Raw genomic sequence first — 26,207 nt, 5'->3', positions numbered from 1 at the left:
TATGTTTTGACTTCCATCTGCCAGTCCTTTATTTTCACATGTCTTTGGAATTCAGGCAGAGATGTGGGGGGATATCTTCTCATTCCTCTTTGAGGTATTTCTGCCAAACCCAACTTTCAGAATTTTAATGCAATCAAATTGGTTTTATTTGCTTTTAAATACCAGCGAGATGAAAAAGAAAGAACTTCATTTTTTGTGATGTTCCATTAACCAATGCAAATAACTTTCCATATGCTCACTGAACAATTTAAATGCATTTCTGCAAGTTAATCTGCCTTTTAATCTTTTTGCAATACATCTCTTAACTGGAAAGTTTAAGTCTACTGGAAAGTTTATATCTACACTCCCTCCTTATGGTTAGAGATGAGTAAAATTATAGAGATTTAATCCTGAGAGTTACTCTATAAAATTTTTTACTGCTCATTTAATTTTAACCGTAAAAAATCCCATTTAATCATACACTGTATCCATAAACATATGTTTAAAACCTGGTCTTAAAAAGTATTGGGAAATAACTTGCATTAAAACTATCCTAAGAATTTGCATATTCTGCTTATTTTTGGCTTTTAGTTTCCTTTCTGAGCTGGCCAACTATGTAGCTATCTCTTGGTCTTCCTTTGTCACGTCTGAACTCTGGCTACCACAAAGCCACATAACCTGGAAAAATTCAAACCCACTTTAACTTCAGGTCAATTAGATTACATTAAATTGCTATTTATCTAACTAAATACCTTTCATTTCTTTACATTTCATTCAAGGAGACAAAATAGTCTCTTCTTATGTTCTTTCCAAATCCACCCTGGTTTGCACAGTGATTCTCACGCAGATCCAGCCTTGTCATTCTCAGGCCTCCTAACTGCAAACATCAAAGTTGCCGGGAGCCAGCGTGAGGAATCCCGCCCATGGCAAAGGTCATGAGGAAGGAAGCCCGACAAAACGCAAAGGCGTGATCTGGCTTCAGGGGTTCCCCCTGAGTTTTCCTGAACATCTACCCCCAAAAAACAGAGTCAGCCTGATTTTATTGTACTGTTCTTTTCCACTCTTCTGACACTCTCTGGAAAAAGTTAACTTAGGGCTTCAGTCTTCTGCATTTGAAAGGAGTGTTTCAGCTCAAACCCCTCTGATGGCTCTCTAACCTGCCTTACCCGAACTTTTACAACTACGCATGTGATTGTTTACAGCCCCCCAACTGTGAGAGGCTCAGGAAGCCTAAAACAGAAAGCCTTTCAAAGAGTTAAAAGTTATTAGAGTAGTGCTGGTGTAGGATTTCATTATTGGGCCAATACTTGTTGCTGAGTTCCCATATCTTTATCCACTGTGCACCTGGGAGCACATTCCTTAACATAGTTAGAATGTAAGAAAAAACAAGTGTAGCCTTGAAACTGACCACATCAGACTTTTGAGCTAATTGGTTCTTTCTTTCTTGTAACTTACTGCACCTTTGCTTGGTGAAAATGTAAGTTTGTTTGATACTTTCTGAGGTTGACATAGATTAGAAATATAAAGAAAAAACACTTCAAGGGAAAATAAGTTTTCTGGTTGAGCAGCTTTTATCAAAAGAGGGTCTTAAAATGTTTCACAGGCCTCCAAGCAAGGCCAGAAGATAATGTACACAACATCATTTGTGTGAAAGGTATAAAAGTCCTTTTAAAAATTAAATTATTGGGGCCTCGTTCACCAAAGCAGCTTGGTCTCCCCGTGTCTTCTTTATTTTCTGGCTGAATTCCCATCTGGGGCATGGAGGCTCACCATGTATACTTACTTGCCCTGGTTTCTAAGACCCACGCGAGAGCGAGCCCAAGGCAGGGCACCCTCCACTATTCAAATGGGCACCGGCGGCCTAACTTAGATGGTGCAAACCTCTTGTCTCAAGGTTTTATTAGTTCCTCTACGTAAACCAAGTTATTCAGCATCTTTTCTCCACTAATTTTCCTACTACACTATTCTTTCCTAATCTAATCTTATATTTCTAATTAAATAAATCTCTCTTCACCGACTCCTTCCACCCTTCGAATTCCCTGGATCCACTGGGGCTGGACCCTGGCACAAAGTGTTCATTTAACCTTCCTCCGTGATATTTTCTAAAACATTGTAGTTCATTCACTAAGTTGTGTCCAACTCTCTGGGACCTCATGGACTGCAGCACACCAGGCTTCCCTGTCCTTCACCACTTCCCGGAGTTTGCTCAGATTCATATTCATTGAGTTGGTGATACCATCCAACCATCTCAACATTAATTGAGAGTGGCTATCTCTGCTCAGAGGAGTTATGGTGAATACTGAGAGATGCAGGAGACTTATTTTTTTCTTTATACCTCTATATTGTTTGAGTTTTAAAATAAGAACCAACATTTAAGATCAGTTATTGTCAGGAAGCATTTAACAGGAGGCTTCCTGTGTGCTGTTTTGGATCTGTCGGGAATTCTCTGTTCCTTATTAATTCCTGAATACTCAGGAATTAAGAGGAGAGACAAGCCTCTCCAGGGACTGAGGAATCCAGGCATTTCCTCATTAGTGTTTCTATATGGTGATAAGCACCCTCTTCCTCCTAGTGAACCATATGGCAAAAGTGACTTTGCAACTCTCTAATATGGATTGCCTATGTTTTATAAGTCTGGAATTTTAATCTTTATCTTTGCTGAGAATAACTACCTTGTAAGAGTATATATGCCCACACCATGTTGATTAAAACACCTTTGCTCCATCAGAGCTCTGGTCCCCGTGTCTTTCTTTCTTTTTCTTTCTCTCTCTCTTTGAGGCTATTTCTTTGGAGCACAGAGGCCCTCTGAGTTCACTTTCCTTCCTGGGCTTCTAAGACCTTCTCGAGAAGGCGCTCTGCACCTTCACCCCATCGAGAGGGCACCTGAGGCCTCCGTGAACCGAGCAAGCCCCTGCCAGGGGCTTTATTGACTTTCTGTGTAAACCAAGGAATATCAGCCTCTTTCTCTCCTTTACTTTCTTATCGCCAACTCTGGACCACCAGGTTCCAGTCCATTAAAGGACTTCAACAAGTTATGAAACTGAAATCTTAGTTTTAAAAATAGTAAATAATATTAACTGTTGTTGTTGTTCAGTCACTAAGTCATATCTGACTCTCTGTGTCCCCAAGGACTGTAGCCCTCTAGGCTCCCTTGTCCATGGGGTTTTCCAGGCAAGAATACTGGAGTGGGTTGCCATTTCTTTCTTCAGAGGATCTTCTTGAACCAGGAATTGAACCCAGGTCTCCTGCACTGGCAGGCAAATTATTTCCCACTGAGCCACCGGGGAAGCCCAAATAATGTTAACTAGTGGTTCACAAAAGAAAAAAGGCAAATTGCCAATGAGTACATGAAAAAAATGTTCCAAAGATAAATGCTGAGACTAGTATGAATATCATGTCATATCATCATGAGAATCTCTGGGCTGGATGAAGCACAAGCTGGACTCAAGATTGCTGGGAGAAATATCAATAACCTCAGATATGCAGATGACACCACCCTATGGCAGAAAGCAAAGAAAAATGAGCCTCTTATTGAAAGTGAAAGAGGAGAGTGAAAAAGTTGTTTTAAAGCTTAACATTGAGAAAACTAAGATCGTGGCATCTGGTTCCATCACTTCATGGCAAATAGATGGGGAAACAGTGAGAGACTTTATTTTGGGGGGGCTCCAAAATCACTGCAGATGGTGACTGCAGCCATGAAATTAAAAGGCGCTTGCTTCTGGGAAGAAAAGTTATGACCAAATTAGATGGCATATTAAAAAGCAGAGACATTACTAGCCAAAAAAGGTCCAACTGGTCAAAGCTATGGTTTTTCCAGTAGTCATATATGGATGTGAGAGTTGGACTATAAAAAAAAATGACCACAGAAGAATTGATGCTTTTGGAGAAGACTCTTGAGAGTCCCTTGAACTGCAAGGAGATACAACCAGTCCATCCTAAAGGCAATCAGTCCTGAATATTCATTGGAAGGACTGATGTTGAAAGTGACATTCCAATACTTTGGCCACCTGATGTGAAGAGCTGACTTATTTGAAAAGACCTTGATGCTGGGAAAGATTGAAGGCGGGAGGAGAAGGAGACAACACAGGATGAGATTGGGTGGCAGTAACGACTCAATGGACATGCGTTTGAATAAACTCTGGGAGCTGGTGATGGACAGGGAGGCCTGGCATGCTGCAGTCCATGGGGTTGCAGAGAGTCGGACATGACTGAGCAACTAAACTGAACTGAACTGAGTATGAATATTATTTTATTCTTGTAAGCAACTTCGTTAGTCAGCCTTGATACTCGTAGGATTTTTCTCTTTACCATTTTTTTTAAATTTGAATGCATATTCAAGGTGTTAATTTCTTTTCATTCACAGGATATTTAAAGGTGTGAATTTATCATCATAGACTTTACCTGGAATGCTGTACTCTCCTTCCAGTTTGGCTTTTTTCCTTTAAGGAATACATAAAGTCTTTATTTTCCTCACCGATTTCCTTTTTATCATGTCTATTCACCTTCATGCCAACCTGCTCTTTCTTTGTGGTCTTCTGCAATTCGTAATTAATATGGAAACACCTTGTGTCCTGAGGAGAATTAACATAATCATCATTATATTTCAATTAAATAACTTTTGAAGTTTTCTCTTTCCCTGAAATTTCACAGACTTCTTTGCTGTTGCTTTATCATGTAAATCTATCATACATTTAAATTTCCCTCTTTAAAAATGTGTGTGTGTGTGCGCTCAGTCTTGTCTGACTCTTTGTGACCCCATGGACTGTAGCCCACCAAGCTCCTCTGTCCATGAGATTACCCAAGCAGGAATACTGGAGTGGGTTGCCATTTCCTACTCTAGGGGATTAAACCCAGGTCTCCCACACTGCAGGCAGATTCTTTACCATTCGAACCACCAAGGAAGCTCATTTCTAAATAAGGAGAACTCTCCCCAGACACAGTGATTACTACATTACAAGGACCAAGGAATAAGTTTGTGTTGATTGTGAGCCAACTTGGATGCAAGTCCTAATCTTTCATTGGGATTTAATCCAGAATAATGTTTCAGAAGCATTTGCTGAATTCATATACTCTTTCACTAGTTAAAATGTTTTTGTCTATGTGGGTCCTATAAGAATGAGATGAGCCCTTTCTATATTTACCACCTGGGTTTTTAATGTTTGGAATGAATGATGTACATGGACTTGTAGAACGCTGTCTGTGTACCATGACTGGAGGGCTTCCTGACCCCATCTTTCTTTCTAATAATTTATTTTTGCATATTACATCTTGCTTAAGGCAGTAAGCTGCCACCACCTGTCTCAATTAAATGTGGGCCCTGGTGCCATCCCACTAGTATTACCAAAGTGTTGGTTTCTAATTAGATGTAGAAAATTTGAGTTGGGTTGTAGATGTTGACATCTCAAAGTAGCATCTAAGAAGTGGAAGCATGGCTGTCAACTTTCCTATTCGATAAAAGTGTTCAAGTTCTGAAACTGGAAGAAAATGGCAGAGGATGGAGACAGAATGGCCTGCTTCTCATCACTGAACGTATTGGCTTCTCCCCCCATCATCCTGGCGTTTTGTAGAACGTGTTTCCAGATGCACTTAAGTTTACCACCATGGCTGTTGAGAGTTTTTATTTCCTTCTGTGTCTAGAATCACTTATGTGAGTCAAGTCAAAAGCTGAGTGAAGCAAGTTCACTACATCCATTTTCTCAAAAGACAAGAGATGATTAACTAGAAGTTTTCTTTTCTTTTTTTTATTCATGAGATATAAAAAGGAAACCAAAGCAACCAGGTCAGGAAAATACTGTATGAAAGATTGATTTTGTTTCCAAATTATCCAGAAAGAAAACTTCTGGATAGTTTCTGTTGTTTATCTTCTACTAAGAAAAGCTTTTAAATGCATGCTAGGGGTACAATTAACTTAAACAGGAACAGTAAATATCATTTAAAAAATCACGGTAGTCCTGATTACTTCTCTTGAAGGCAGTCATATCATGAAACCAAGTTTATCTGTTCTTTCATCATAATTTCTGAGGGAGATAATTAGTACCTTTAAATCAAGTGGATTGTGCATTGATTCTTCTTAGCACTCATCTGAAGATATCATTGTTTACTAATCTTAATATTTAAGCCAAAGTGCAATGAAAAAAATAGTTTTATTGCTGGAAAATACATATTTAAATGACATACTTTTATTTTAGAACATTTTCCTCAATTATCATATTCTAGTTGTCCTAAGTTCTCTAGAGAGAAGATCATTTTTTCTAGAAGTTGAATATCTGAAACGCATACCCATTCCAAATCAAATATAGAAACATGCACCCACAAAACTTTGTACAATTTCTATTCTCAGTTTATTCATACATGAAGTGGGAAATGATCTTTTCCACTTGTTAAAGATAAAGCAACCAAGAATGTCCTAGATATCTGATAAATGCTTAATATACATTATTTTTCCTCTGGACCACAAAAATTCTAAAATGCCACATTCAGTTTAAGAATTCAGCTTATAACCATGAAAGGTGCATGGAAATGGACTAATGTTTTCTCAGTCCTTAAAAGCAAAAGCAAACTTCTATTGCACAACAAAGAGAAAACACTCAACACAGCAGCACAGTTTAGTAACTTATTTTTAAGTTTTTTTTTTTTTTTAATGGACCATTTTGAAAGTCTTTATTGAATTTGCTACAATATTGCTTCTATTTTATGGTTTGGGTTTTAGACATCAGTCACATGGGATCTTAGCTCCCCAACCAGAGATCGAATGCACAGCCCCTGCATTGGAGGGGGAAGTCTTAGCAACAAGACCACTAGGGAAGTTCCTGGTAGTTTTCAATATTAATACAAGGTTATACTATAACTCAGAGGGTAAAGCGTCTGCCTGCAATGCAGGAGACCTGGGTTCAATCCCTGCGTCAGGAAGATCCCCTGGAGAAGGAAATGGCAACCCACTCCAGTACTCTTGCCTGGAAAATCTCATAGACAGAGTAGCCTACAGTCCATGGGACCGCGAAGAGTCGGACATGACTGAGAGACTTCACTTTCATACTTAACTGGGACTTCCTCAGTGGTTCATGCCTTCCCTTGGAGGAGGGTATGGCAAACCACTCCAGTATTCTTGCCTGGAGAATCCCATGGATAGAGGAGGCTGGCAGGCTACAGTATATGTGGTTGCAGAGTTGGACAGGATTGTAGTGACTGAGCACTTTTGCATACTATAACTGGGCTTCCCTGGTGGCTCAGAAAGTAAAGAATCTGTCTGCAATGCAGGAGACCTGGGTTCGATCCTTGGGTTGAGAAGATCCCCTGGAGAAGGGAGTGGTAATCCACTACAGTGTGCTTGCCTGAGAAATGCCATGGACAGTGAAGCCTGGCAGGCTAGAGTCTGTGGGATCACAAAGAGTTGGACATGACTGAGTGACTAACACTTAACTATAACTATGTTCAGTTTTCCATATTTCTCTGTCTGTGCTTATCCATTGAGACAGGTCATTGATACAGTTCCCAAATGCAAGTTATCTGTGCAAGGATAAATTTTAATATTTTTCATCATAAAAGACATGATCAGGAGAAATGTATCTCATTTCCTTAAATTGTTTGCCCATTATCTAACTACCATATTCAGATTATTGCAGTGTGACACAGCAAAAATAGTAAAGTAAAATTCTTTTTAGCATAATCTAAAGTAACCATCTGGATATCCCAGAGTGCCACGATGATATAGGAACATGCCTAGATCATTCAAGCTTTAAGAGGCCCCCTAACTTTATTCTCCAATTTTCTCTATGAAAGGAAAACATTAATGTTTTGATTCATCAACCTCTTAACTACCATGGATATAACATCATCATCTTAAATCACTCACAAAATTCATTTTTTGGAATAAGAAATAGAAAAGAGAAAAATCACAATTTACACACGTCTGAGAGTTGTAATATAATCATACAGCTTCCTAAAAAGATCGATAACAGCCGTGAATATAGAATCATCGTACAGAATCACAGATCTTCACAGCAGATGTCAAAGGAAGGTTAAGAAAATCATATCAGTCCTGAGAATAAGGGCAAACTAAAAACTACTTTCAGAGAATAGGATTCCTCATCTTGTGTTCTCACCATTGCCGCATTCTTGGGGTTCTGTAAATAAACCTAAAGACAGAGTTTGACTATTAATCCCACTAATCCCCTGTGGAGGATTTTTTTTTTTTTTAAGTCTGAATTATCAAATCCAGTAAAGCACAGCAAGTGGTCAACTAAACATTAGGCAAAATCAAAGTTCACTTCAAGAGCCTCAACCTAAGAAGATTTAGACATTAAGCTTTTAGCAAAAGACCCAGAGTCAAGCGCACTCAGGATACCTTGTGTGTGCTCAGTTGCTCCGCCATGTCTGACTCTTTCGACTTTATGGACTGTAGCCCGCCAGGCTCTTCTGTCCATGGGATTCTCCAGGCAAGAATACTGGAGTGGGTTGCCAGTGCCCTCTTCTAGGCGATCTTCCCAGCCCAGGAATCAAACCTGCATCTCTTATGTTTCCTGCATTGGCAGATATGTTCTTTACCATTAGCACCACCTGGGAAGACCCAATAGTGAAAATGTTAGTCACTCAAGCTGTGTCCAACTGTCTGTGACCCCATCGACTGTAGCCCATCAGGCTCCTCTGTCCATGGAATTCTCCAGGCAAAAATACTGGAGTGGGTAGCCATTCCCCTTTTCAGAGTATCTTCCTGTCCCAAAGATCCAATCCAGGTCTCCTGCATGGCAGGCAGATTGTTTACTGTCTGAGCCATTCAGGGAAGTCCAGTAAACCTTAAGACTGATCAGTAACTCTCCTTGACCATTTGCTCTTCTCTCACTATTCTCTTTGTCAAAAACGTCTCATCCATGCTCTCTGTAGCTCAAACCTGAGTTCATACCCCATCTCTGAGCTCATGTCTGAAAACTGATCTCTTGTTCACAGGCGCCTACAATGTGCCTTAACTGCAGATACATGACGTAACTCATCGACAACCAGACTGAGAAAAGCTGAGGTTTTCTCAGCTGAATAAATCATATTATTTTGGCCCATGGAATTTTATGAATGGGTAGTAAAATCCAGTTGCCACTATCATTAAACAAAACAACAAAAACATCAATATAGTTCATTTAAACCTTCTAATTTTCATTATTTCTTCTGCTACACAAAATAACATGAAGTACTATGAAATGTGGCCGAGTGAATCACCCTGTTTAGAATGTCTTTGTTATTTTTCATGGACAGATCATGTTTTTGAGATGCCATGTTTTTGCAATACATGTGGAAGCATACTTAATGTTTTCTTAATTATTACTCAATACCCTAAATGAATCACAAAATAAAATTATATAAAGATTGTGCTGAACACCGATTTAGTTTAGTGCAAGTGAAATGTTTTAAAATGAGTTAATCTGAACAACTGACACCAAGTTCTTTTTAGGTGGGTCTGTGTTTAGGAAAATACCTTAAGAAGCCACTAGAGGGCAGTGGGAAATTGGGAAAATGTGTCAGAACTATGTTAATGTAAAACAAAAAATACAATTAAAAAATACAAAATAAAATGTGTCAGAATAGAAGGGTGTGAAAATGAGCTGATTAAAATTCTGAGTCAGGACGCTTTTTTGGTGGAAAACACTATGAAATAGTGTTTAATGTTCAATTTCAAATTATTAATTTGCAGCCTAGGTTAACCTAGGTCATCTGTCCAGAACATCGGTAAAGTCAGTTATGCCAGGAAAGGCCTTCACTAAAGTGTGTGCTTATGTGTGTGTGTTGAAAATAAGGAAACTTCTTTGTTTTGTAAGTTCTTTTGTGTTGTTTATTCATAGATTCCACTTATAAGGGATGTCATGCAATATTTCTCCTTCTCTGTCTGACTTACTTCACTCAATATGACACTCACAAAACAGAGACTCACAGACTTAGAGAATGAACTTATGGTTGCTAGGGGAAAGAATGGAGGGAAGGGGTTGTTAGAGAGTTTGGGATAGACATGTACACACATTGCTATATTTAAAATGGATACCCAACAAGGACCTACTGTATAGCAAAGAGAACTCTGCTCAGTGTCATTGACAGCCTGGATGGGGAAGTTTGGGGGAGAACGGATACAAATATATGTATGGCTGAGTCCCTTTGCCATTCACCCGAAATTATCACATTATTTGTTAATCAGATATCAGTTCATTTCAGTCGCTCAGTCGTGTCCGACTCTTTGCGACCCCATGAGTCGCAGCACACCAGGCCTCCCTGTCCATCACCATCTCCCGGAGTTCACTCAGACTCACGTCCATTGAGTCAGTGATGCCATCCAGCCATCTCATCCTTGGTCATCCCCTTCTCCTCCTGCCCCCAATCCCTCCCAGCATCAGAGTCTTTTCCAATGAGTCAACTCTTCACATGAGGTGGCCAAAGTACTGGAGCTTCAGTTTTAGCATCATTCCTTCCAAAGAAATCCAAGGTTTGATCTCCTTCACTCCAACACAAAATAAAAATTTTTTAAAAAGAAGAAGAAAAGAAAGAAAACTCTGAGTTCACTAAGTTAACAGGGTGTGGAGCAGTGACGGTCAATTATTTGCTATAATTTAGTTGAAGCAGGAGTTTGAGAGTAAAGATGACTGTGGCTAAAGAATAGGCTTGATATTCCCAGAAACCTTGGGGAGTCCCTTGAATATTTCATTAATTCATGGATATGGGATTTGAATCAATCTTATGATCTCAAGTAGCAGGATGAGTTTAGTTATCACAGAAGACTTAAATATTCATACACAGAGAGACACGTACACACACCATCATTATTAAGAAAAATATTAGCACAGGGGTTTTAAGGGTTATTGGTTCATGGTGGGAGATAAAACAGTCACAGCATCAAAATAGACTCTCCTAGTTACTAGAAATGTATTTCTATCGCTCTCATGTCTATCTCTATTCCTAACTCTATCTGTATCTATCTGTCAAAAATAAGCAGGGATATATATTTATCTCATGTATGTATCACATTATGTGATAATCAGGTCCAACCTCACACAACCCCTTATAGCCCACCAGGCTCCTCTGCACATGGAATTCTCCAGGCAAGAATACTGGAGTGGGTAACCATTCCCTTCTCCAGAGGATCTTCTCGACTTAGAGACTGAACCCTAGTCACCTGCTTGGCAGGCAAATTCTTTATACTGAGCCACCTGAGAAGTCATATATACATCAGGGATTGGTAAACTATGAACCACAGGCCACATTCAGCTTTCTGTTTGTGTAAGTTTTTATTGTATTAATGGCAATACAGCCACACCATTGCCTGTGGCTGCTTTCACATTACAGAGGCGAAATGGAGTAGTTGTGTCAGAAATTTTAGGGACCTCAGGATTTGTGGTTCTGCTAGTTTAGTCATCTTTGTTCTCAAGGGAGGATTCTTCCACCATGTGACCCAGTAATATAGTTCCATTAAACTAAAAGTTAAGCCTATCACCTGGCCACGTAGAGCTTCTCATACCAATAAATCAACATGCAAAGATGGAGGGGAGTGTCCTGCCTGGGTAATTAATTCTGAGTAGGTAGAATAAATGGATTGCTACTACACCAGGGCATAAATGTAAACACTGTTTGTGAATCTGGAATTCAGGTCATTCTCTGGTAGTTGGTGTTCTCAAACTGGTTGTTATTCAAAGTGTCCAGCAGATGGTGCTCAAGCAACTTATTAACGCATGGTTGACTTAGGGGCTCCCATTGCCTGCCGATTTGCTCCTGGCCAGCCATCCTTCGCCTGAGAAAGGTAAAGGATGGATTTACAATTGCTAATGCTAGAGCTGGACAGCCTCCTGATTCTATATAGGAGCTAAATGTAATTGCTTATTTAACTTTTCGTGTAGAAAGAATAAAGGTCAAACCAATACCTTACAGCTTTTATAAACCTTTACTGATACACTTTTGTATGGAATCATAAAATCGTCTTGAAATTAAATCAGAAAGTGTTATGGGCATAAGGGCAACAATACTTTATAATCATATGCTATACTTTTAATTGAAAAGTCATATTTGAAAGGTGTGCTCTAATTTTAATTCATGCTTGGCACACTATTTTGTTCTACAATTAGCCTTTAATCCTGAACAAGAACACTCAGTAAAGCTTGTTTGATTTTTCTAAGACTCCCTCATCAGGTGAAATAGCCAAAATATTAAGGGGAATGTCAGCTAAAATTTACAGTTCTCTAAATAATCAAAAGCAATTGCTAGGCAAAGTTGAAAAAAGTTAGACCATATAAAGGGTTTAATTGTTCTGGTCAAAATGCTTGATAGCATGGGCTCTGGAGAACAGCTTGGGTTCAAATGCTCTGTATAAGTTGGAGAAAACTTAGATTTTCTGTGCCTCATTTTCCTCACCAATAAAATTTCTTTCTAATTTCTTTCTCACAAGTTTACTCTGAAATCATATGAGTACAAAGAAAGCACTTTTAGAACATGTTTGGCATGTGGGAAGTAATAAATAAATTCAAATATTATTGGCATTATTACTTAATAAACAAATTTAAATTTTGTAAATAGATGTCTGAATTATTAAAATTTTATTGTATAATTTGGGCTGTTCATTTAAGTTAAGTTTGTCCTTTTTTCTTATTTAAATATTTCATGCAAATCACCTTTCTTTATAAAATGCAATGTTATCTTCCATTTAAATAGCATGACATTTGGGGTATATGTAAGTAACTTGAAATGGATTTCAATGTCAAATCAAGATTGTATTCATTAGTCAGAATTAATTTCCTTAGACTTATTTATGAATGACACATTCTGTTTCAATATACCAATATTTATATGCTTGATAATTAAAATATAGTTGTGAATTTTATGCTTAACTGGAATAAATAGTTTAGAATGCACATCCTATGTATTTTATTTTATTTTATCCTATGTATTTTAAAAAAGTGCTCAACTTAATATGTCTCAGTTAATACTGTAGATACAACCACCTATGGGTTTTCTTCTAGTGCAAAAGTTTGCTAAAGTTGACTGACTTTAATAGGAACACTGGAGGGCTCCTCTCTCCCCAAAGGTCTCATTTATGGAGACTGCTGCACCTGTTTACATTGAGCAACTATCCATGAAGTCCTAACAGTGTGACTTTGATTATATTGAAAACTTATCAGTACTCCTGAAGTTAATGACTGCATTTAATAAAACCCTACCACATACACTTATTTTGCAACTCAAGAAAATAATTCTAAATATTTCTGATAAAAATGAATCTGCCAAACTGTTAAACAGTGTTTTGAAACAAATGGAACAATGAGAACCATGAGCTCTCATAGCAAAGCATAGCCTACTACTAAAGAATGAAACATACTTGGATGCAATAATCACTAAAGTATTATCATGTTGGCATGAAAATATATCAGTGAAAAAGAACAGAAAGTTCAGAAACATAGACTCTGTATGATAACTTAAATATAAGGAAGTATATATCACTAAGTACTGGCAAAAGGGATCAGTCAGTTCAGTTCAGTTCAGTCACTCAGTTGTGTCCGACTCTTTGCGACCCCATAAATTGCAGCATGTCAGGCCTCCCTGTCCATCACCAACTCCTGGAGTTCACTCAGACTCACATCCATCGAGTCAGTGATGCCATCCCGCCATCTCATCCTCCGTCATCCCCTTCTCCTCCTGCCCGCAATCCCTCCCAGCATCAGAGTCTTTTCCAATGAGTCAACTCTTCGCATGAGGTGGCCAAAGTGGATAACATTTAATAAACAATGTTATGGTAAATTAACCATTTAGAAAAATAGATACAAATATTATAACATGTTAAGAAATAAATTCTAATCAGGTTAAAAGGTTAAATTTTTAAAAAATCAAGTCTTAAGAAAGCCAATCCTCTCAAAAATCCTGCAAGATTTTTGATATTATTTGTATAGTGTGACTGGAAAAGCTTATCTCAAAGACGTTAAGTAACCTACCCAAGGCCACTGTGCTAATTACAGAAAGAGTAAGTCAGTTCAGTCAGTTCAGTCACTCAGTCGTGTCCGACTCTTTGCGACCCCATGAATCGCAGCACGTCAGGCCTCCCTGTCCATCACCATCTCCCGGAGTTCACTCAGACTCACGTCCATCGAGTCAGTGATGCCATCCAGCCATCTCATCCTCTGTCATCCCCTTCTCCTCCTGCCCCCAATCCCTCCCAGCAAAGAGTAAGTAGTCAAATGCAAGTCTACTTTTTAATAATTGTATTTATTTATTTCAGTGGCTTCTCTTGTTGCTTGTTACAGAGCAACAGGCTCTAGGGCTCCAGTAGGTATGACTGCCAGGCTCTATACCACAGGCTCAGTAATTGTAGTGGATGGAACTTAGCTGCTCCACAGCCTGTGGAGTCTTCCCAGACCGGGGATTGAACATGTGTCCCTTGCATTGGTAGGTGGATTCTTACCACTGAGCCACAGGAAAGCACATGCAAGTCTATTTAAATACAAAATCTATACTATTCTGTTACAATTCTATACTAAGTGCTTGAAATAGTGCCTGACATGTTTTGAACTAAACAAATTTATCATTGTTAGTGGTGTTTACATCATTACAATCATTATTATCCATAGAATTACAGGAGAGTTTGAAAACTGATGAAATAAATAAACCAGTTTAGAAATAAATATGGCCTGGAAACAAGGTAAATTAGTAGTATACCTTTACATGATGTTGTCCAAGGTTACCAAGAGCCATTCAAATTTTTAAACCTCCTGTTTTAGTGATTCTCGGTAATTTTTTCAAGGAGGTAGCAAAAAAGTGAATAAGAATATTTTCTGCACAAAGGAAAAGGTCCTCTGTGACAGTAAAAATTTGAAAATCATCTAAAACTTGAAGAATTGACATTACTTCATTAATTAAATTTGCTGCATTATCACAATAGAATAGAAGGTTAATTATTTTAAGTGATAATTAAGTGATAATGCAGCAAAAGGAAAGACATAAAGGTAATCTTGGTAAAAAAGTAATTAATTGCAATAATGATGCTTACAGAGAAAATCACACAGTTACCATCCCAAGGATAAGAAGTTTCGGTGTTTCTTTTCTTCGCTTTTTTTAAAAAATATATTTTATGTTTGTTCAACTCATAAAACTGGGAGGTATTATATTTAGGTAATTTGCTTAATATATTCATTAATATAATTATCATTTCCAAAGACACATAGTATATTTGACATTTAAATTCAAATTGATGTGCTTTAATTATATTTTTTCAGCTCAATACAAAGGGATAAATTTAACACACTAAGTAATATATTTTCACTTTTTTCTAAATTTGAAAAAAATAATTTTTTGTTTAATCTTTGTATTTAATATCTTTAATCCTTAAATTAATTCCAAACTAATAATTAATCACTGGAGGAGTATGAGAAACCATGTCTAAATTTTAGTAAGAATTTAGTATGATTAAGGATAATCACTTCCATAGTCTTGGAAGTATCTATAACTTTTCTGATTTCTCTCTGTTCATTAATGTGACATTTTTAAAACCTAATTAATAAAACTCTTCCTCCTGTATCTCATCCTTGTCCCATAAATTCATCTTGTTAATGTTAATTGGAAGATAATAACTGCATTCCTGTTTCATGACCACCACCTTTTCTTTAATAGACAAAGATTAATAGTGATTCTAAGTAGGAGAATATTGGCCCAGGAGGGGATAGGCAAAGAAGCAGAAATCGTAAACAACCTGGTGTGACTTCTTTTTCAAGCTTTCCAATACACGTGATTTTATTATCTCTATTCCAGGTACTTGAACAATATTAACATTATTTTGAAATGATGTGTTTTTAAATAAACAAACCAAAAACTACCAATGTAACTATGAACCAGTGTTCTCTTATCTATTAGGCGTGTTATTTTATACTTCTTTAGAGAGTTCCTTAACCCACTCCAGTACTCTTGCCTGGAAGATCCCATGGACGGAGGAGCCTGGTAGGCTGTAGTCTATGGGGTCGCAAAGAGTCGGACACGACTGAGCGACTTCACTTCGCTTCACTTATAGAGTTCCTTTAGATTTAGACAGAGGTTTTATTGTATCACTATTGTGCCTACTTAAACAAGATAAATAGAATCAAACCAAATCAATTAATATATTCCTTTAAAAATGTTTAAATCTTTTTTCTACTTTCTTTTTTAATTGGAAGAAAATTGCCTTATAATGTGTTGGTTTCTGCCATACAACAACTCAAATCAGTCATAATAGTATATGTATCACCTCCCTCTTGAGTTTGCCTCCACTCCCCCCGTGCCATCCCCTAGTTATCACAGAGTGCCAGGCTGGTCTCCTTGGTCTCCCTATCAGCTTCACACTAGCTATCTGTTTTACACATGACAGTCTGTTTATGTCAATGCTACTTTCTCCATCCGTTCCGCTCTTTCCTTACCCTACTGCGTCCACAAGACCTTTCTCTGTATCTGCATCTCCATTCCTTCCCTGCAAATAGATTCATCAATCGTTTTTCTAGATTTATGTGCTTGTGTGTGTGTGTGTTAATATATTTGTTTTTCTCTTTCTGACTTGCCTCCCTCTGTATGACAGGCTCTAAGTTCATCCATTTATGTTGATGAACCAATTAATATATTTCTAAATGTCTTTAGACTCAGATCGAACTTTAACAAGTCTTTCTTTGAATTAGAGTAGTTTGGTCATCCTTGTCCACACAGTATCATCCACTGTGCCTCACCAAGAACTGCAGTGAGGTGGATACTCTGAAAAGTGCCCCACTGTTATCTGGCTTTCTTCCAAACTGTTGCTAGTTTTCATGTCAAGATTTCCTTGAATACTACCAAATACTACCACATTCCTTCCTCTTCTTTTAACTTAGGTATTTGCTGAAAGACCTTTTTTCATTAGTGTCTTTTGTTGATCATAAATAAATTGCAATAAAACCACCCATATTCCTTTTCCTCTTCCCCTCATTATTTTTTCCCTTGGCATTTATTCCCCCCGACATCAAAACATTTCCTAAACTTATGTTTTTATTTTCTGTTCCTCAAACATGCTAAATTGTAAGCTTATGAAGCAAGATTTTACTTCCCTTTCCACCTTCCCTTTTTTTTTAACCCCAAACCTATCACAGTGCTTATCCCATAATAGATACGTAATGAATAACTGATAAATGACTCAGAGACTACCCACCTAAACTATGGAAAATTCATACAAGTATTCCTAGTTTACTGGAATCAGAATGAAAAGGTTTGCACAGTGAAAGTGTACTTCTCCAGGAACACTCCTCTACGGTAACAACCCTGTCCCTTTTTGCTCACATCATCCTTCCTAGTTGTGTTAATATCAATGTGCACACAAGCCACCACAGCTCTTGAATTTAGGGTACACTCTTTCCCTCCATTCTGAATACCTTGATTTTAAAACTGTTTCTGGTCAACTCTTGGCTTAGAGACTATATTTCTCTTTTCACGTTATCTGTTTCCACAAAAATTCACGGGTTTGGTTGTGTGAACTTAATTAGATACTGAATGTGAACTGAACTGAACTGAACTAAATGTGAGTATTTTACTATGCAACTGATGCATAATAAATACACTCTAAATATGAGCTATTATTAAGTTGTAAGGTGCCCTGGGCTCTGTTCTAGCTTCTTACATGAGTTTGACAAAAGTATTCAAATCTATTTGAAATGCATTATGTATGGAATGTCCAGAAAGAATCCCATAGAGATATGTGGAATAAGATTCAGCAGATGTGCATGTAAGTGTGCACTTTATATCACGTCTGCCTCCTTAGAAACCAAATAATGTTTCAGATGATGGTAGGGAGAGGAAAGCAGGGAAATAAAGAAAAGTACTGCAGGTATAGCAGACTTAGTCATGGGAAGATTTTATAAGTAATTTGTACCATAAAAGGGACTTCGCCAGTGGCTCAGTGGTAGAGAATCTGCCTGCAATGTAGGATCCGCAAGAGACATATATTTGAACCCTGGGTCCAGAAGACCCCCTGGAGGATGGCATAGCGACCCACTGCAGTATTCTTGCCTGGAGAATCCCATGAGAGAGGAGCCTGGCAAGCTGTAGTCCAAAGGACTGCAGAGTAAGACAGGACTGAGGCAACTTAGCACACATGCACGCACATCATAAAAAGTACGAAAAAAAGAGATGAATTCAGTTTTCTGCACTTACTGTTCTGTCCAGTGTGTTCATCACATTAAACCTGTGAGGCTTCACTAGCTAATCTGGGAAGAGGTGCCTACCCTGGTTGACTATTCTCTAATATTGCATCCTGTTCACTTACTTCATTGCACTATAGATTTTGCAGTTATTTATTTGTTCTTGGTGTACTTGTTTCTTCTTTTTTCCCACTAGTGTATACTTTGACGAGGACGGGAATGATTCATTATATTTCTGGCACCTGCCAGAATACCTAGTACAGGGAGGTACTAAATTAATGCTTGTTTAAAAAATTAAGTAAAGAGGAACATTCAGGAAAATATAGTGGAGCTCTAAAGAAAAATTTTGTAAAATATTTGGAAATTCCTTTTTTGCTGACTTGTATGGCTACAACTTTGGGATGGCAACAAAAATGATCACAAGCCCAGGATCTTCTATCCATAGGATTCTCCAGGCATGGAGTGGGTTGCCATGCTCTCCTCCAGGGGATCTTCCTGATCCAGGGATCAAACCCACATCTCTGTCTCCCATGTCTCCAGCATTGCAGATGAATTCTTTATCATTGAGCCAAGGGGGAAACCCCCTAAATGCGCAGACTTTTCAGCTTTTCTCTCAAGTTTGCAAATCAGTAGCAATGTGAGGCACAGTAGAAGGGTATTAGATTGGTATAGTGGGGACCAAAAAGCACAAAGAATCCTGGATTCAAGGAAATCTGATATTTTCCCCCAATTTTCCTTGACTGTAATGTTGGGAAAGTCATCAGACTTTCTCCAGACCTGGTCACCTCCTCTGTGACATGGGGGGCTTGGGATATATCCTGAAAACCCTGTAATATTAGTTTTAATTTCCAGCATTTAAAAAACATCTAATGGGTTTTAAAATTGATTAATTTTTTACATTTACAGTTTTAATTTCTAAGGTGACAAACATCAATAGAGCTATCTCACACACAAAAATGTTACTTGGGTACTCAATAACTTTCAAAAATTTAAAGAAGTCTTGAGTCAAAAAAAAAAAAAATATTGAGAACACGCGATCTAAGAAAAATGCAATATCAGTCCTCAAAGAGAAAGTCCTCCAAACACTGACCATGAGGCAGAGTTAGAGTTAGCCTACGCACTGTTCACTAAGTGACTAGCTAAGTAATAATCATCACAATAATTTATGCAGTGTTCACCACGTGCGCTTGCTGTTCTAAGTAATTTACTTGTAACATGATTGAATCACACAGTCCTTACAGCAAATCTATGAGAAAGGCACTACGTTTCTAGTTTACAAGTGAGCCAGGAGGTGTTAATGATTTGCTGGTAAATAGTGGTGCCAGGCCTGCGTCTGCAGGCTTCCTTTAGAGTCTGTGTACTCAGTCACATTCTGAGTTCCTGGTAGGTGTGGTGTGTGCATGGAACAGAACATCATGCAGCGGCCAGGAACAATGAGTGGGATATTACATAGCCTCACATAGGTAGATGCTGCACTAATCACATTAAATTAAAAAATACAGGGGGATAGAGGGAATAATAAAAAGTTATTATTGTCCAATAACTTCATAGGAAAATACCATTTGTCTATATATTTGAAACAGATAAAATAGCACCATAGTGCTTTTAAGTATAAAGAAGTGTCTCAATACATGTGTAGAAGCTGAACTGAAAAGACACTTATTCGTAACTCCAAATCCGTGACTTATGATGGGGAAACAGTATAAATCAAAATAAAATAAAAATGATACTTCACAAAATGATGATGCTATGCCATGAAGTGAATAGTGTCATGAATTCAATTTTTAATACCAAGGTTAATGAGAACAACAACAACAAAAAAATCTCTTCCACCCCTCAGTCAGGAAAGATGAGTGACTTCTCACCCAGGATGATAAACATATCCCCAGAGAATTATAGGAAACAGGCAGATTCTTTTCAGTTTTACTTTTTAATCATCCTCAGAGATGCTTTTTCTTTTTTTAAAGATTTTGTTGTCGTAGACCATTTCTTTTTAAAAGTCTTTACTGAATTTGTTACAATATTGGCTCTGTTTTTGATGTTTTGTTTTACTTGCCCTGAGGCTTGTGGGGTCTTAGTTTTGTGACCAGAGATCGAACCGGCATCCCCTGCATTGGAAGGTGAAGGCTTAACCACTGGACCACCAGGTAAATCCCAACCTCAGAGGTTCTGACCCTGATCTATGATGCTTTCCACGATAAGGAAGGGTGAGGTGCAGTGCCTGCGGAATGTACGAAGTAGAGCAAAATCCCTGGAAGGATAACAACTCTAGTAATGAATCTTCCTTGCAACCTAAAAAAATTAAATATTGTGATGTTAAAATATGCCCCGATCATTATTAAATCCCTAAGCCTTTATATTCTACTTCTCTCTAATCTTCTTTTTGCTGGAAAAGGAAATGTTTATTTCCCAATTCAGCTAGCATGAGAATGGAGTGAGTCAGAATGCTAATTTTGTGGGAAGGTTTTGTTTATGTCAGGGCCATGTTATTTAACATTTTCTGTTCCTTAGACAAATTGGAATGTTTCACTGAGTTTCCCTTAATTAAGCATTGGAGCAATAAAAACTGTAATTTCTTTCATAAAACAAAAACAAACAAAAACCCCCAGGCCTTCCCTTTCATTAGCACCGTCTTATCTTGTATCTCCTCCTGTAGAAACTTGACATTAAAATGTAATTTTCTGGGGCACCCAAGGATGTTTCCCTCAATCCCTTTTGGTGAAGACTCCAGCACTCCAGTTCCCCAACACACCTTAAAGCCTGTCTAACTTATCTATTCCATTGCCTTAGGCATTCCTCTTTCCCACCAATCCAGGAGCTGGGTCACTTTAAAGAGCTGAGTATTTATGGAAATCTGTCTGTTCCCTGTTGTTAGAACTACCCTTTCCTGAGGGAATTAATTCCAACAGGAAGGAAGAAAATGTTGAGTCTGAAGCCTGATCTAGTTTTAGACCTTGCTTTTCTTGTCTTCCCCCTCTGTGGTACAGGTTCAAGTTCCTTCTTTCCTTGTAACTAACAATCAGGAGATATCTCTTTAAGAAGAGGATGACTTTTCTGATTAGAATCCAAAGAATAAATGGTTTAAACCTGTAGATGGGGAAAGAATCCCTCAGGCTGAGGCTGATAAGTAAAAGATGTCCCCAAACTGATAGGTGAATTTGTTGAAAAGTCCTGGAAAATGTGAAACACGATTTCTAAATCCTGAACTTTGACTTCAGTTCTTCACAGACACATTTACAGTGAAATCTACAACTTCCTCTTTGCATGGGGTCCGACAAATACGGTCTGAAGACAGGAAGAAAGCCACATTAATGGTGTTCTAAACATTCTCTAGCACTGTAACTCCATGAGGTGTCATTTGGTCTGTGTCTTATGTAGACACTGTCGTAGATCCACTTTGTGGGCAGGCTAAAACTCCCCCTGCATAACATCTTTGAACCATGTTTTCCAGGATGCTGTTTTTTTTTTTTCTTTCTCTAAATACTCAATTCTTTTTTCTACTTCTAACATTAATTTCAAGAAGCAGACAGAATATTTCTTGGTTCTGAAACATAATACCCACTCTTGTAAAATTATCACGTTTCATTATCCTTATCTCCATTATACAGAATTCTTAAAGTTAGCCCCTCTTCTGTTATTTCAAGTTCTAAGTTAATCAAAACAAAATATTTCATTAGACCAATGACACATCTCATGGAAAGGGATTTGTTGCATAAACGAATACTTCTTTATACAAGGTTCATGATCCATGAGTATTTATTAAATGTCAAAATGCTATCCTTAATTTTCATATCCCCCTTTATATGTTATGTATCATATTTCACCTAGTTCTTTGCTAACCTTAGTTACTACGAAGTTACTCCATTTATTACATAGCCTTATGATTAATTTGAAAAGTAAAATTTAGATTCCCTATACTGTCATTTTTTTTTGATACTAAGAGAAGCATTTCATTAGTTTTTTTTTTTTTTTTAACTTTCTAATCTTAAAGCCCTTGCAGTTAATTTCTCTCTGTAAAATTCTACTGACACCTGTTTTCTATAAGGGACAGATATTGACATTCTGTTTGCAAACACATAAATGTCACCCCAGGGAGGAAAGAGCTTTGAGTTTCTATTATAAAGGGACACATTTTCTAACAGTGCAACCCTGGAAACTGAGGAGTGAGAATTACTGAGTCCAGTACAAGTTCCCCAGAAGGCAGAGATGTTTTGATTCTAAGGAAGGTCCCACTTCCCACCGGGCCCCTCCCTCTTTCCAGCCGCCGCCCGGGCGCGGGCGGGGGAGGGCTGAGGAAGGGCTGGGCGACCGCCGACACGCCCGGGTAGGGCGCTCGCGTCCTTCCACCTTACAGACGCCGGATTGACAGTCCCCCAGAAAGAGAGCTGTCAGCCCCAGCCCGGACCTCTCTCCGCTTCCCGTCGCCGGGAGTCCGCGTGGACCATGTTTTCCATCCTGGGGAGATGGGGCGCGAGCGGCTTCTACCAGCGGGTCACCGAGGCGCAGGTAAAGCTCTTCGGTGGAGGTGGGAGAGGCGGGGCGGTTTTCCCGCCAATCTGGGGACCAAGGGTAGTGGGGAGAGTTGACTGTGCAGACCCTGAAACGTGAATTGATGTCTTAGATCCCTGTATGCGTAGTAGTCAAACACACACACACACACACACACACACACACACACACACACACAGAGTCTGAAGAGCTAAGATCTGTCCATGGGATGGTGTGAAACTTCACAGAGCAAGATCACAGTCAAGGTGGCTGCTGGAGGAGGGAAAGAGGCATCTTTGAAGGGATAAGTGGCCCCCCCTGTAAACAGAAACGAGCATTTGAGAAAAGAATGAAGGGATCTGACTTCCGCTGCAGGAGTAGAGGGTGGGATGGAATTCTACAGCCAGTGGTAGAGCCCAGTAAAACCACAGGAAGAGACCCGGGATAAATAAACTGTCAACTGACACGATATTGCGAACCCGAGGCCTGGGGCAAATCCAGAAACTGCGGACATTTGACTGTGCTTTGCTCCGCCCGCACCCTATCCCTACCCCCACGCTGTGGTAACAGGTGCGTCTTCAACAATGGAACTCATGTGCCCTGAACTCTGCTGTTGTATGCCGGCACGTGTACTAAGCCGCTTCAGTCGTGTCCTCTGACTCTTGAGACCCCATAGACTGTAAACTGCCAGGCTCCTCTGTCCATGGAATTCTCCAGGCAAGAACACTGGAGTGGGTTGCCATTTCCTTCTCCAAGGGGGCTTCCCAACCCAGGGATGGAGCCCACCTCTCTTGCATCTCCTACATTGGCAGGCTGATTCTTTACCACTAGCTCCACCTGGGAAGTCCGATTTCCTAAAAATATCTTGCTTATTTTACTTCTCATCACTACACAAGATAGGTCTTAGAAATAGGCTTAATACACTTAGATCTGTAGTACTTAAAAAAGGAAGATAAAAAATTTCAGATTCAGAGGATCCTGTTCTCATCCTGGCTTTTGCTCAACTTAAAGTGTCAAATAAGTAAGACAGTCTATTAATTACGTATGAAACCATAAATTTCTTTAAAAGTAGGACAAATTATATGTACTCTTTTTAAATCTATACAGTATAGGTATTGAATAAGTCTCTTAAAATGTGCAAGAGCTCCACTAGGACAATATACGTTCATTTTTTTTGTTTGTTTGTTTTTTTAACTTGAGACATGTCAGGCTTAATCAGCCAAACTGGTTTAACATCATCAGTCTAACCTCAGAGGTGGCCAAAGGCAGTGAATTACAAACAGGTGTGGTGGGAAATTATAAACTCAATTTCTTCACTCCAAATTCAACTGAACTCTTCCTTTAAGATTCCAACTATGTTTATTTCCTTGGTTATTCAGTTCAGTTCAGTCGCTCAGTCCTGTCCAACTCTTTGTGACCCCATGAACTGCAGCACGCCAGGCCTCCCTGTCTATCACCAACTCCCGGAGTTTACCCAAACTCATGTCCATTGAGTCGGTGATGCCATCTAACCATCTCACCCTCTGTCGTCCCCTTCTCCTCCTGCCTTCAATCTTTCCCACCATCAGGGTCTTTTCAAATGAGTCAGGTCTTCGAATCAGGTGTTACTCAACATCAGTAGCTTTTTGGACCAAGAATCCATTTAGAAAAGATTGAAAATACTAATTTAAACAGCATTTTCTGTTTGTTACTTCTATGACACCAAGTGTTTTTTTGTTTTGTTTTTTTTTTTTAAGTTGATGGCTTTCAGGCATGTTGAAAACCTTGTATGGTTATATTTTACTACTTAGACTATATTTTTGGCATAGTAGAACTCAGATAAAAATCCCAGCCTAACCTATAAGCCAAGAACATGACTTTCTGATTGAGTTTCTAGGGCTGGCATAGTGAGGTATAAATAGAAAATCTCTTAAAAATTTTATTGGTTGTGATTAGCATTAATTCATTCACATATTTATTCATGTAAAACATTTTATGAGCTGGACCCTGGAAATATTAAATATTAAAGAGCAGAGACATTACTTTGCTAACAAAGGTCCATCTAGTCACAGCTATGGTTTTTGAAGTAGTCATGTATGGATGTGAGAGTTGGACTATAAAGAAAGCTGAGCACTGAAGAATTGATGCTTTTGAACTGTGGTGTTGGAGAAGACTCTTGAGAGTCCCTTGGATTGCAAGGAGATCCAACCAGTCCATCCTAAAGGAAATCAGACCTGAATATTCATTGGAAGGACTGATGCTGAAGGTGAAACTCCAATACTTTGGCCACCTGATGTGAAGAACTGACTCATTGGAAAAGACACTGATGCTGGGAAAGATTGAAGGCGGGAAGAGAAGGGGATGACAGAGGATGAGATGGTTGGATGGCATCACCAACTCATTGAACATGACTAAACTCCGGGAATTGATGATGGACAGGGAGGCCTGGAGTGCTGCAGTCCATGGGATTGCAAAGAGTCAGACATGACTGAGCGACTGAACTGAACTGAACTGAAACATAGTATTTTCTACCCTCCAGAGAAGATAAGTTTGAAAGAAAAAAGTACCTGTAGGCAAATTATTGGATAGTCAGGTAAGAGTGAGGGTAAGCTCAGGGAGGACAAGTCTGAAGAGCCTTTACATCTCACGTAAGGAGTTTGTTGAGTTTGCTTTGGTAACATAGAACAAGAAATTGAGACATGGAGGTAGGGATGGGAGGAGAGGAATCACTAATGGTAATACATCCTCCAGACGATTCAAGCACAAGGAAGATTTAGCCAGCAGAAGTGAAGTACAAGGAAAGGGACAAGAAGAAAGGGGTTTCTAAGTAGCAGCAGACAGTAACAGCATGTAACAGGTAGAGCTGAGGGTGTAGAATTATGACCTGAAGATAGAATGAACTTACTGGGTTCAATTCAATGTCTTATGCTTCTCAGTTGGAGGACCTTGGCCAAGTTTGTTTTATAAACTCTGGGCCTTTGTTTTCTCGTCTGTAAAACTGGGTTGACAAAAATATTCCCACCACTAAGACATATTATATTTAATAATACATATATTAACAACAGAATCTGACACATAAGCGATTGAAAAGCCTAAGTTCTAAAAAGCATAAATCCCTTTTGCTTTCTAGGTGGTTTTCCTTCTCTGTGAGACTTCCTGTATAAGCATTTTTCCATATCTTCCTTCACTCTTCCCAGGGTCATTCTCTAATACCCACAAAGGAAGTTCCTGAAGTTAGGGGTTATTAGATATTGTTAACGGTAGCAGTCACACAAACCAGATCCTCGGGAGGCTACATCTCAAGGATGAACCCAAAGAAGATCACCAGCAACATGTTTCATTAAATCCTGGACCCAGGTTCTGCTGTGGGCTAACCTTCCTGCTCCTCCATCACAATACAAAAATAACAGGCTCAGCATTCAAATGAAAATTGCCCATAAGACCTCCTGGAGGAGGGAATGGCAAGCCACTCCAGTATTCTTGCCTGGAGAATCCCATGGACACAGGAGCCTGGTGGCACAGAGTCAGACATGACTTAAGTGACTTAGCACAGCCAGCAGCACGGCATTAATATTAAGGCATGTTTCCAGGATGCCTAGTATATACCCAGTGCTAGATAAGTACAAA

At 38.8% G+C, this 26,207-nt stretch overlaps 2 protein-coding genes across 12 annotated transcripts in view; one reads left to right on the top strand and one right to left on the bottom strand.

Annotated features, from left to right (window-relative positions):
• The window catches only part of LIPI (lipase I), a 154,860-nt gene that overhangs the window by 114,326 nt on the left and 14,327 nt on the right, over positions 1-26,207 (bottom strand). For 2 of the 3 annotated variants that reach the window (XM_069578531.1, XM_069578501.1), the window contains exon 2: positions 8,324-8,535. The gene's annotated coding sequence lies outside the window, so the exon portion shown is untranslated. Of the gene's footprint in view, positions 1-4,380; positions 4,551-8,323; positions 8,536-26,207 lie in introns of all 3 variants that reach the window. The other variant, XM_069578520.1, reaches the window with a different exon arrangement.
• Positions 22,388-26,207, top strand: part of LOC138434226 (multidrug resistance-associated protein 1-like) — a 102,771-nt gene continuing 98,951 nt past the window's right edge. For 4 of the 9 annotated variants that reach the window (XM_069578466.1, XM_069578435.1, XM_069578424.1 and 1 more), the window contains exon 1: positions 22,388-22,619. In XM_069578466.1, coding sequence (XP_069434567.1) covers positions 22,557-22,619 — 63 coding nt within the window. In that variant the 5' untranslated portion in view covers positions 22,388-22,556. The remainder of the gene's footprint in view (positions 22,620-26,207) is intronic. The other 5 variants (XM_069578457.1, XM_069578446.1, XM_069578413.1 and 2 more) reach the window with 3 other exon arrangements.

This window comes from Ovis canadensis, chromosome 1 (assembly GCF_042477335.2).
Source record: "Ovis canadensis isolate MfBH-ARS-UI-01 breed Bighorn chromosome 1, ARS-UI_OviCan_v2, whole genome shotgun sequence".
Taxonomy (NCBI): domain Eukaryota; kingdom Metazoa; phylum Chordata; class Mammalia; order Artiodactyla; family Bovidae; genus Ovis; species Ovis canadensis.
The sequence above is the reverse complement of the archived record's forward strand: the minus strand, read 5'-3'. Positions and strand labels throughout refer to the sequence as shown.